The sequence below is a fragment of the Anneissia japonica genome, unplaced genomic scaffold (genome assembly GCF_011630105.1).
Source record: "Anneissia japonica isolate Jap-2015-1 unplaced genomic scaffold, ASM1163010v1 scaffold288015_len651517_cov191, whole genome shotgun sequence".
Classification (NCBI taxonomy): Eukaryota; Metazoa; Echinodermata; class Crinoidea; order Comatulida; family Comatulidae; genus Anneissia; species Anneissia japonica.
In genome coordinates, this window is record NW_022751954.1 from 478,144 (window position 1) to 490,441 (window position 12,298).

Sequence of the window (12,298 nt, forward strand, 5' to 3'; positions counted from 1 at the left end):
AATATATGTTAGTCAATTAAAACAATGATTAATGAGACTACAAGAACAAGGATTCCTGTGAGTAATCAACACACTCGTTGGATCACATCCATTCTATGTTCGTGTTATAACAATATTGCACCTTAGAGCCCAAGCAAATTGCATTTGCATCCAGCTGACGTCCTACTTAGCTGGTTGTGATGTATTATTTTTAGTTAATGTTCACACTTTGTAAGATGGAAAGGAAACTCCTTTTCTATTCTTTGTAGGTTGACAAATATGATTTTTATCTCTTTGTCTTCTCCTACCTTTCATTCCTGAACTTTCAATGTGATTACACGATTATGATAAAATCCAAATTATGGAAATTGTAAAAAATTATAAATGGATTTTTATTTTTATAATTTTTTTTGTTTTTATTGTGTTATCATTGTATTATTTTATTATTAAAATCATATTAGTTTTATTTAAATTAATTATAATATATAGTGTATATATATTCTTTTGTTTACAATCTACTTGTGTGAAGGCCAAGTATTACCATGAGTTTCATCACTAAAAATATACTGAAAAAGGCCAGGAGACACTTTACTGTATCCTTAACCCTTTTAACCCGGAAGGCCGGAAAAATGGCCGCACGCTTACGCTGCAATAACCCTAAAGGCCGGTATACCGGCTTTGTGGGTCAGGTGACATTATTCGGGGTAATCACCTGACCAGTATGAGTAATATGACGTGACATTTTTTGCAGGAATGTTAATTGTCCAATTTTAAGGTTGTTTTTATCAGAGCTACAAAAGTACTTAATTGTGGGAGGATATACCCACAAGTTTAATGTTTCTGTCGTGTCCATTCTCATAAGAATCTTGAGATAAAAACCATAGTCCACTTCAGCCAGCATTTCCTATTGTACAGTTTTCAGTTTCAAGTCCAGAAGGGAAACCTTGGGAGCTTTGAGTGTCCACTTTTCTTTACACTATAGTATTATTTCATGACTAATGATTATATTCAACCCGCTTTGATTTTGTACATTTTAAATATAATTTAATCTTAATTTAGATTTTAGAGGTAATTTTTACTATGTAGTTTATATTATTTTATATTAGGCAGTTAAAATACAGAAGTCATTTTCCATATATTAGCAAAACACCGGTGCACAAAGGAGAGATTAGTATAGGTTTTGTTTCATGAAAAATATGTCTACAGTTAGTAAACTACAGCATAAACGTCATCTGTGCTACAGTGTCTCCATTCTGGCGAGATGTAGGTAACATCAAAATGAAAGGTTTCAATCATGTACATAGGAAATGGACATCGGTCACAAATGGACACTAGTCGAACAGACAGTGGACTAGTTGTAAATTTTCTAGTACTGGTACTCTATATTGAATAGCAAAATTGCATTGGAGGTCAAATTATGAAGTAATGATTGACTTCTAAGAGCTCCCCTAAAATGATATGAGTATCATTATCTTGCCTACAAATACCTATTGCCTAGAACATTCGTCAGATTATGCATGTCTTTTATACATGTAAAAAAACATGAGCAATTTACATTAAAATTTTGCCTTTTGCTATATATCGAAAACAGGATTAATTCATTCCCAGAATATTTATAGGTGGAATTTCAATATATATAGCCAGCTGTTCGGTCTTTGGTGGCAGTATTACATCTATCATAAGAATATCGGATCCTTACTACATGTTTGACTGCAGTCCATTTGAATATTAAGAATGTAAAGATCTACCTTTGGAAAAAGAAAAAAAAACACTTTTAACTGTACATTATACTTGGAGAATGACATAGCTTGAAAGCAATAGTGATGGTTTGCAAGAGTAAAGAATGTTTTATCGTATAGTTAATGTTTGAGAAATACAGTATTTGACACAAATGGTGAAGGATTAAGGTGTGGTGAGGGTTTGAGTGAATGGTGACAGTTTGAGGATACTGTATGATTATGGTTTAAGGGTATGGTGACTTTTTCAGAGTATTGAGGCAGTTAGTATATGGTAAATGATGGAGAGAATGGTGAAGTTGTGAGAGAATGTTGAAAGTTTGAAGGAATGATAAATATTTAAGGGGCCAGTGATAGTTTCACATTACATTAGATGACTTTTTATGAAAACTAAAACCAGTATTGAAAGTATTACCTAGGAGGGATGTACCAACCATTTTACTTTTTCTTTGGTTTTGATCATTACTCCAGGGATTCTTGTTTATTTATTCAATATCAACTAGCTACTTGGAATCACTTGGTAGCTACACAGAGTTAGCCTAGCATCTGTCTTACTTGCCTCATATCTGGAATTTAAGTTGCCTTCCAAATAGACTACCTGTGAAGCATATCTGAACTTTGACCCATAAACTAAAGATGTGCGCATTCATAAAATTAAAGTGCAGTCTTTAACAGACCCATGCAGAAACACTAATTTAAGACTAAACTCGACTATACTCAGTTATAAATTAAATAGAAATACTTTAAACTAGTAAATTAATAAGTGATAAATTAATAACTTTAACAAAAATTGATACAGTTTTCCAATACTACTGTACAATATATACACCTTTTTAAGGTGAATCTGATCTCTACTAAATAAAATTCAATATTTGAATTTCTTACTTTATGTTAATTTATTTAGTAAAGTTATTCACTTTTACATCAAAATACAAACAAGACAATATATTTTGTAAAAGTTGTAGACATAAATATGTAAAAAAAATGTATAAGCTTTACATAGTACCTTAACTTAACCTCCAGGTGATTACTATTGTTAGTGTAAACATTACCTAAGACAAAAGTATAATTGATTTCTATTAATTTGATTGTGGAATCTGATGAGATTAACACTTATCAACTAATGTACGTTGATATAATGAACAGTGTGAAGCTGCCATTGACTACCACCAAAAGCTTCTGCAGTAAATTTCATTTTAAAAAAAATACTGTATAAGCTTAGAATGCTGCACAATGTTGTGCTGTGTTTTGTAGAGTTGCCCCAATTTTCCCACAAGTTACATGGTACACCTGTAATCAAGCAGCAATATATTTCATGAACTACTGCAACCCATCGCCCACAAATTTTAAATGTTTGCATAATCTTACTATACATACTGTATTATGGCATTTCTAAAGTCAGGAGAGGATAGGATAGGAGCTGTTGAGTATCCCATGTGCACCATAAGATGTGTTCTAAATGCTTAGTTAACCAGATCATCTTGAAAACGCTTCCCTCAAATTGGGACATGAATTTGGTCGACTCTGATTGGGTTGTCAACTTTTATTTGTGATTATAATACTTTCAACAAGTCAGAAAATATTTAATTTAACTAATGAATATTATTATTTTATTTATAATTAACCTGTAATTTTGAATGTTCAGTCTTAATCTTAAACTTATAATTTTGCACAGTACTTGTTTTGTGTGAAGAAGAGGCATGTCACATTCTGACCATTGTTCCTTCAGCTGCTCTGCTAGATTCACTGCACACTTTTAATTATATCCTTGTGCATCATCTCGTGCTAAATTGAGAAGTGTCAATTGATGGGCGAAGGAAATGATTTTGAAGTTTCCAGTCGATTGTACTGATGTCTTAATTTTTGCCCAAACATCCAAGCATTCTTATTATGGATTAAGAAAAATCCTGAGCGTTCAGCCCCTGATTTGTCATGTGATGCAGCACATGGCAACATTTTTTACACATGTTCCTTGTTAAAATGCACCAACTTCACAACTATGTGGTCAAAGTCTTAAAAATCATATAAGGTTACTGTTTATTCATATACTTATATTTGTATAAGATTTAGTTTCTGTATAATAGTGTTTTGCAGTTGCTCAGTCATGTTCTATTGCCTCTGCCCTTGTCTGGATGTCTTTCAAATATTTAAATGATTTTTGTTAAACTTTCTGTCTTTCAGGTATGACTATCAAACACTTTTACACAACTCAACGTTTTGTTTAGTGCCTAGGGGGCGTCGTCTTGGGTCTTTTCGTTTCTTAGAAGCGCTGCAGGCAGCGTGTATACCAATTCTTCTGAGCAATGGATGGGAGTTACCATTTTCAGAGGTAATTGATTGGGACAGAGCTACCATCGAAGGTGATGAACGATTATTATTACAAGTAAGTCTGCCTAAATCATTTATCATTCATTCAATACTTTTATTCAAAACCATCAGGTAAAAAAAAATTACAACTCGTGGCCAATGGCCAAATTGCATGTAATTTTACAAGCATAAACAAAACAACAAAAGTGAGAAAAATAGAAAACACTACGGTAGCCATCACCGGGGTTTATGCATTCTTTAACAGTTGTCATTTGTCTATTGAAAATATAAATACTGTACTGTACTTATTTTTTGTTTTTTATTGTTTGTTAACTTTCTCTTGATCTCTACCAGGTTTTTAACTTAAAGACCCTGAAAGGAGGCTATAGGTGACCAATTGGTTCAGACCCTCTGTAGGACTTCTTCAACCCCTGTGTCTGGAACCACTACTGGGGCTACTGAAGAATATATATATATTTTTAGTACAATTCGCATTAACTAATAAATTGCTCTGTGCTTAATAGTATGATAAATAGACTTACTGACTGATAAATATTTACAGTATGTCAATTTATATATGAAATAAGATTTTTTTTTTCTATTACAGTATACAGTGCACCCTCCAATTTGAGACCCTTCTAATTCCGAGACCACATTTCCAAAAACTCAAATAACAATCTTCAATCTTTTAACACAAAGCTAGCCCTCTAATTGGAGACCAACCCCGAGACCACCCCAAATTACAATATACATTGCAAATTATGACTATAGAGGGCTCCCTTCTTATTTTATCTGATTGCATGACAGTGTAGTGTGTCATAATATTTTGTTAGTGTCTTTCAATTTGAATGTAGGTTTTTCATAATTAATACAGATACTTCACTCATGCTTTTGCCATAAGATTACCTGACTAAAGTTTTGTTCAATTAAAACCATCTTTGGAGGCTGGTTTATATTTAACTGAGGCTATAATCTAAACTAGATATGTTGGTTTCAATTTATATTTTCAATTTTTCTTCTAAAGTAAAAGTGACATATTCAGAAGTTGATGGATTGTTTGTGCCTTCCAAGTATAACTATATGAAACCATTTAAAGGAATGTGTAGTTTCTGTGTGTATAATTGTGTGTTTCATTGGCAGATCCAGGAATTTGAAATAGAGGGTGACCAAGGAAGGACTTTCACAGATTGTGGGACTACTGTATACCACCTCGGCCCTATCATGATTAATGGCACCTCGAAGTGGCCGGAAATGGCACCCTCAGACTTAAAATTTGATTATAATTGTCTTATTTTCTCCATTTAAAAAAAAATTAAAATGGGATGGGACAGGTGGCTATCTCCTCCCCCCTCCCCTTCCTCCTTTGAATCCGCCACTGAGTTATAACCTTATACTTAGAAAAGTGTGTTTGATGTATTATGTTTAATAGTTACCAATTTTTTCAACATTCAGAATTGACTTATTTCAAACTAAATATCCCTTAAGTTTGTTTGTATAGTTAGTAGTAGTGGTAAAGGGTCTATACCATGATGTATTGAAAAAGCAATACACAGCAACTGTTTCAGTAGAATAGCAGTTTTCCTTCAAATTTTACACCAGTTGCTATTCATGGTTTTCCATTTTCTTTAAGCCTACGGTAGCACATTTTGACAATTCCAGCAAATGCTTTACCATCTTAGGAACATACGAAACTTCAAACGAGCGAGGGCCAGGGCCACATTTGGAAATCTGAAGGTTGTTTTCTCTTCCCTTATTACCAGGTCATTTCCTTAAAAGCTGATACATTTGTATCAGACCTTTTTTTTTTGGTAAAAACTAGGATGTTGATTATTAATCCAAAGTAAAATCAGTGCTAGCATCCTGAGAAGCCTTCCTCCTTGTTGAGTTACCCAAGTCGTGCGGTTACTTTCAAACGGCGTTCTTCGATTAAATCTTTCACGTTTCAATTTCCCTATTTACAAAAACATTTCCTTTTGTCCGACAAAAAGTCCCTTCTTCACCCACTTTCTTTTTGTTTCTACCTCCATTTATTTCATTTGAAAAAAAAAACTGGATTTGTACATTTTACGAGAATAGCATATTTCTTTGTATCGTAACAAAACATGTGGCGCAGGCCAGGCTTTTAATCAAAAGTTTGTATTATACAGTAGAACCCCTCCTTTGGGATATATCTCTATTGGGGATATCCCTGTTAAGGCGACACTTTATGTCATATAATGAGGGAAAGTATATCTTTTAACACTACAGCCAACCTCTATTCAGGGGACACTCCTATTAAGAGGACACTGTTTTTGGTCCAAATTATATCGCCTCAATAGGGGTTCTACTGTATTTAATTTCTTTATTCCTTAAAGTTATTTTTTTAATTGTTACTACATTTGTTTGTTTTTTTTCTTTTCTTTTTAAGGTACCATCCATAACAAGATCAATTACCAGTGAACAAATTTTATTACTACGCCAGCAAAGCCAATTTCTTTGGGAAACATATTTTTCATCACTTGAGAAAATCATAAGTACAACATTTGAAGTAAGTGATTTGTATGACTATGTATTTAGTACAATGTTTTAGGATGATGTTATCAAGCAATTTTATTCAACAAGCGCTTCAAATTTGTTACCAGCTCACAAGCAGATAATAAAAATAAATGTAGAAATTTGTAAATATTTCATCACAGTATTGCACACCATAAATTTAAATACTAATATCATTGCATACTGTAAATCCAAACAAAATACATGTAAGAGCCATCAATCAATTAATAAACCATAGGAGCAACTTTTTAAAACCTACAAGGATATTTAAAATTTCTAGAAAATCGAAGTATCAAATTCCACTTCTCCTTTTACTTTGCTTATACTTGCTTAGCATTGCTGACATTCTGTAAATGCAGCAACTTAAAAAGCAGGAAGAGAAGCAGGCATGTAAGAAATCAGAAACTTTACTAAGCAAATATGCACTATGATGACATTGATCATTTCCACTAAAATTACAGGAAATTTGGATGGACCGTCAATTAAAAACAAAATCTAATCATGTAAAGACATGTTTATCATGAACCAATCAGATACAAATTAAATGACACAATTTAACATGTTGAAGGTTATTTTAGCTTAATAAGACTATGAGGGAAAACTGACAAAGTGTGTTCAATTTATGCCAACCAAGCCCTCGCCTTCCACATGTGTTAGGCTACAGTATGGAAAGCCATGATTAAGCGAGACGTTTTCATACCCTGTTCAACAAACTTTTTTTTTTAAATGTTCAACAGAGCAGGACATGAAAGTAAAATAAAAAATTGTAGTTTTTATTTAGCAAAATGGTCTACGAAAGTCATCTAGGCGGTAGAGAAACAAACATAAAATTCTATAAAAAAAAAAAAATTAAATAAGATGTAAGCATTAGGTACCAACTAAATAAGGGTGTCATTGTTCTCTTTGTATTTTCTTTATAAATACTTATTTTTAAGATTAAAGATTTTAATCAATAAAAAAAAACCCATATTCCTCTTTTAAATCTAGCAAAAACCTCAGTTTCTGTATAATTTTTTTAATTATCGCTGGTTTTTGTATGTCCTTACTCGTGGTGCACAGACTGCATGTAAACAAAATAACCTTAGAGTAGATTTTAAAGTGAATTAGATTGATGAAAATGTGTAGACATTAATATTTATATTGACTTTCTAGATCAACTACTATAAGAATATAATATCTAGACTAAAAAATACAATTCTAATGTTTTCAATGATTAAGCTTCAAATAAATATTCAAAATTGGTTTGTATCATTTGATTTTGTAGTCTAATTTTTTTTTTAAGTTGAAACAGAATAAAATGAGTGTGTATGAGAGACATTTCTGAGATTTGCAATGGCTTTATTAATTTTTGTCAACCTTGGCGATATGTTATTGGAGTGTCAAGTGGAAACTATTAATATCGGTAGCTTTTTTTTCCTCTGAGCTGAAACAACCAAGTAAATAGGTACATTTGCTTGTATTTCGTCATGTACTACTTACCGTGACTGGATTAGCATTTGGTTTCAAAATAAAGGGTCATAGGAAGTACAGAAATTAAAATTATATGGAAACATCATGGACGTCTAGACAACAAGAGATAAGCTGGGTTATCATCCTTCCATTCACTCATATCATCTTCAAATTCAGTGTGTTCATGAATGAATAAAATAGTTAAACAACATTGGCACTACTATCCTTTATAAAGATCAAAATACTGATTGTGAATTACCTAATTTTCCTATTTGTGTGAATCTTGATATCATGTTACTGAATTGTTCTTTTTAACAAATAATTTTTGAATACTTATAGAATGATTACTGTATATTTTGAATTTGTTGAAGGAAACTGTTTTCATTACCCAGGAAACAGTACCAAATCATTTTCGCATCAAATGAGAAACAAATTTAAATATATTTTAAAGTAACTTCAAACCATCAATATATCAATATATAGCTCTTTGGTTTTTTGTAATTTTTATATTTATAGTTTATTGTTTTGTTCCCAGGGCCCCAGTGGAAAACAGTCTTTTTCCCGATTGGTCAACCCTGTTTAAATATTATAAATAAATATATTTTATATAGTGTATTTTTAATGCTTGATTTCTTTCATTTTTTTGAAGATTATCAAAGATAGAATAAACAGAGAGAATGCTCGTAATATGATGGTTTGGAATGTGCCACCTGGAGCTCTTGCTATTGACCAACAATATTCCAGTGACTTAACTTCATACCCTTTTTTCAACGTTGCATTGGCGACACCACTCTCTTCAAAGTTTACTGCGGTGATCTTAGCGACGTCTCCCGTCTTCTCCTCCGCAGCTCCTGTTATTAAACTCATCAAAAATATTATTCAGTCTGCAAATGTAGCACACGTAAGAAAATTTTCCTTTTTTTTACATCAAAATAAAAATTCTATTTTTAAAATTTAAATTGATTGCATGTTGTGCAATCAATTTAATTTAATTTATAATAATGATTACAAATGTCTACTCGTTAGGTTTTTTGTTATCGTGTCTTCATTTTGCACTGTTGTTTTTCTTGCTACTCATTTTTCTGCTGCCTTTGCAGTCAATGACGTAGCCAGGATTTTCAAACAATGCGGGACAATATCAGGGTGGACCCACTTTACATGTAAATTCTAATAATGTGGACCCATTTTCTTAAAAGTTGATCCATGTTACGCAAAAATATGAAAAATCTGGGCCCATTTTCTTAAAATCTTACCCATTTTAGGCTAGATATGAGAAATCTGGACCCATTTTTTAAAAAGTGGGCTCATTTTATGCATGAAATTACATAATTTGGACCCATTTATAATAATGTGGACCCATTCTTTGTGGACCCATTAGAAAAATTGTGCGTTACTGTCCCAACTGTTTCAATAGCTGGCTACGGCATTGTTTGCAGTTATTGTTATCATTACACCTCTCTAAAGGCCCATTCTCATTTTTTGAGAATTGAGTATCATGTTTGGTCAGAGAAAAAAATCGTCTGATGAGCAAACTAAATTCCGCTGAGCTCTACATTATAATAATTATACTGCATCTCTAAATTTTATAGTACTTCAAAACAAGAAAAGGCGCAACACGTGGAAAAGCAATCAGGAAAACAAATGGGTTTTAATTTCTGTCAAACCTAACTAGATATTTACATTTTTATTACTCAATAAAAAAAAATAATGATTCCAACTTTTTCTTTCAAAATTAACATCTAAGATTCAGACTCAACCTACTGAAATGTCGGTCAATGACGACCAGATACTCTGATGGAGAAAATATCTAAAGCAACCAACCAACATTGCTTTACAATTTATTCAGTAACGTATCTTTAAGATGATATAGTCTCATAAACCTCATTAATAATCTTATTGATCTTTATATTCATATCTTTATATTCATATTTATGATGGAGTATTATGTTGCAAAGGAAAGATTCTATTGTTCTGTTTAGTTCTGTATTACAACAATCAAACGTGAATGATCGCAAGTAACAACTATAGATTTTTAACTATAAATTCTATTGTACTGTAGATAACAAATGATACAGTCCTCGTAGGTTTGTAATATCAACCTTGAATATTAATCCAAGAATATAGATTCTATTGAATTTTTATTCAGATAGTTTTAAGTTTCAGCCTTCAGAACATATATCACAATCTAATGTAACAGAATCCAGGGGGAAAGTAAGAACCCGGTTCCATAGTGTAGTGCATGGCAGTCAATTAATAACAAATTATTAGTTGTATCATAGAAGAATAATTGTATTGATCGCCTAATAACCATGATAAATGTTTTTCTTAAAGGTCATATGCACTGTTATTATCATATATATGACAGGAAAAATGTGTTATTCCGTTGATATATTCGCATGAATAAACCGTTTATCATTTACCTATAAATAATATAGTAGAATATTACACTTTATCACCCAGTGAAGTAATTCCCTATTAATATGCTGTGCCATTATTTACACTTTATTTAAATTTATTTTTCTGGTTGTCTTTGCTTGTCTTAGATCCTTGTCTTTATTTACTCTTCTTTGTCCTTATAATTACTCATTATTTACCGGCTAGTCTTTATACTTGTCAAATGTACAGAGACTTTGAACAGTACTTGTTGGTCAATAATTTCCCAGATACCACTATAGGAGAGAAAAAATGTTTTTTATTATTCTTAATTCTATTAAAAACAAAATCACAGGGCAAGGCTCTATTGAAAGCATTTTCCAATAAAACCTTCAGAAAGATTTTTATTGGTACGTTTAGAAAACAGCATACTGTAGTTTTGCTTGATATTGCCCATGGGTGGATTGTTTTTAATAACAATCTCTTAAACAACCATTGCTGTGAAGCTATACAGTACTCGCTAAGACCACGTGAAGTATTGAAAGACATAGCAAGTTTGGTTTTGGTTGCTAACGTGCATAATTATTACCGATAAAATGATTGAGTGTTTTGTCAAATTCACACTTAAGCTTGTTTCAAAACTACAATTAAACACAATAAAGTTCTGATTCATAGCATTTTCTGTTGCAAAACTGGTTATAAATAGAATATGTAGAAGGAAACTACATTTTTAGAGCCTTGCAAATGATTTCCTCCTCCGCAAACTTAAAAAATACAACCAAATAACTGATTATTATTTTTATTATTTACTGGATACTGCTTCTGTAGTAAGTAGAAACTTCCTACAGCTGCAATCAGTCCTTCCTCATTTGAGGCCATTTTCTTTTGTCACTTGCGAGCATCCTTAGCTCCCCTAGTTTCTTGTCCGTTCTGAGACTTCCCATCTTTGCCTCCTTGAGGTCTGCTCGCAGCGTACTCAGTAAGTTTGTACAATGACGCCCTTTGCGAGCTTGGTACTTGTTGGATCCAACTACAGCAAATTTTAGAGCTCTTTGTTAAAGGTTATTCATTTATATTGCGCAAAATGCGAGAGTCTCTATGCACAGAACAAGTGAACAGATTGCAGTATAGCAATGGCCAGTAATTATAGTGTAAACCAGAAATTTTAATACCATTTATAAAATGTTTTTAGCAATTTGCCCCAGATGTTACTTTACTTATTAGGGTTTGGGGCTGTTTCAGTCCTAAATCATATTTGTCATTTTCATACAAACTAAAGCAATGGGACTAGATTTCTTAGATCCATTGCGTGGTAGGGTTGCATGCTACATCATGAAATCTCAGGATGTTTGTATTTCAACAGGCATTAAAGAATCAATGAGGACTCATTAAACTTGATAATGGGAATATTGTTGTCTCGTTGTTTACTAATATTTTTCATTCTTTGACATTATCTTTGATCACAGCAAAAGAATTATAGTGTGCTTTACAATTAATGTAGTTTTCATTAAGAATTACTGTAATGTTACCAGATCATTAATGATGATGTAGCCAATGTTGTATCTAAATTGATAGTAAATATATACTTTGTCTCTTCGCAAATAGATTGTCATTTTATGGCATGTAGAGCATCCGTTGCCACCAAAGAGTCGTTGGCCAGCTACTACTATTCCATTGACAGTAGTTGAAGGGAGTTCCAAGGTGAGTATTATATTATTTTGTTTTTTTGGTATAAAAATACTGAAAATACAACAAAGCTTGAAATACTATTGAGTTTACAATATGAACAGATATATAAAACAGAACATGAAACACCACATTAACAAGACATTAAATTTTAGGCCTGTCAAGTAATCATACTCTAGTAATTTGGATTCTAAAATTAATATCTATATTATATTGATTATTAAAAACAAATTATA

At 32.1% G+C, this 12,298-nt stretch overlaps 1 protein-coding gene across 1 annotated transcript in view; it reads left to right on the forward strand.

Moving 5' to 3' along the window:
• Positions 1 to 3,888: 3,888 nt before the first annotated feature.
• LOC117122002 (exostosin-1b-like) overlaps positions 3,889 to 12,298 on the forward strand; it is a gene marked incomplete at its 5' end in the record, with an annotated part of 17,467 nt that continues 9,057 nt past the window's right edge. Inside the window, 4 exons of the mRNA XM_033267473.1 lie at positions 3,889 to 4,098; positions 6,430 to 6,549; positions 8,653 to 8,904; positions 11,982 to 12,077. Of these exons, the coding sequence (XP_033123364.1) occupies positions 3,889 to 4,098; positions 6,430 to 6,549; positions 8,653 to 8,904; positions 11,982 to 12,077 (678 nt within the window). The remainder of the gene's footprint in view (positions 4,099 to 6,429; positions 6,550 to 8,652; positions 8,905 to 11,981; positions 12,078 to 12,298) is intronic.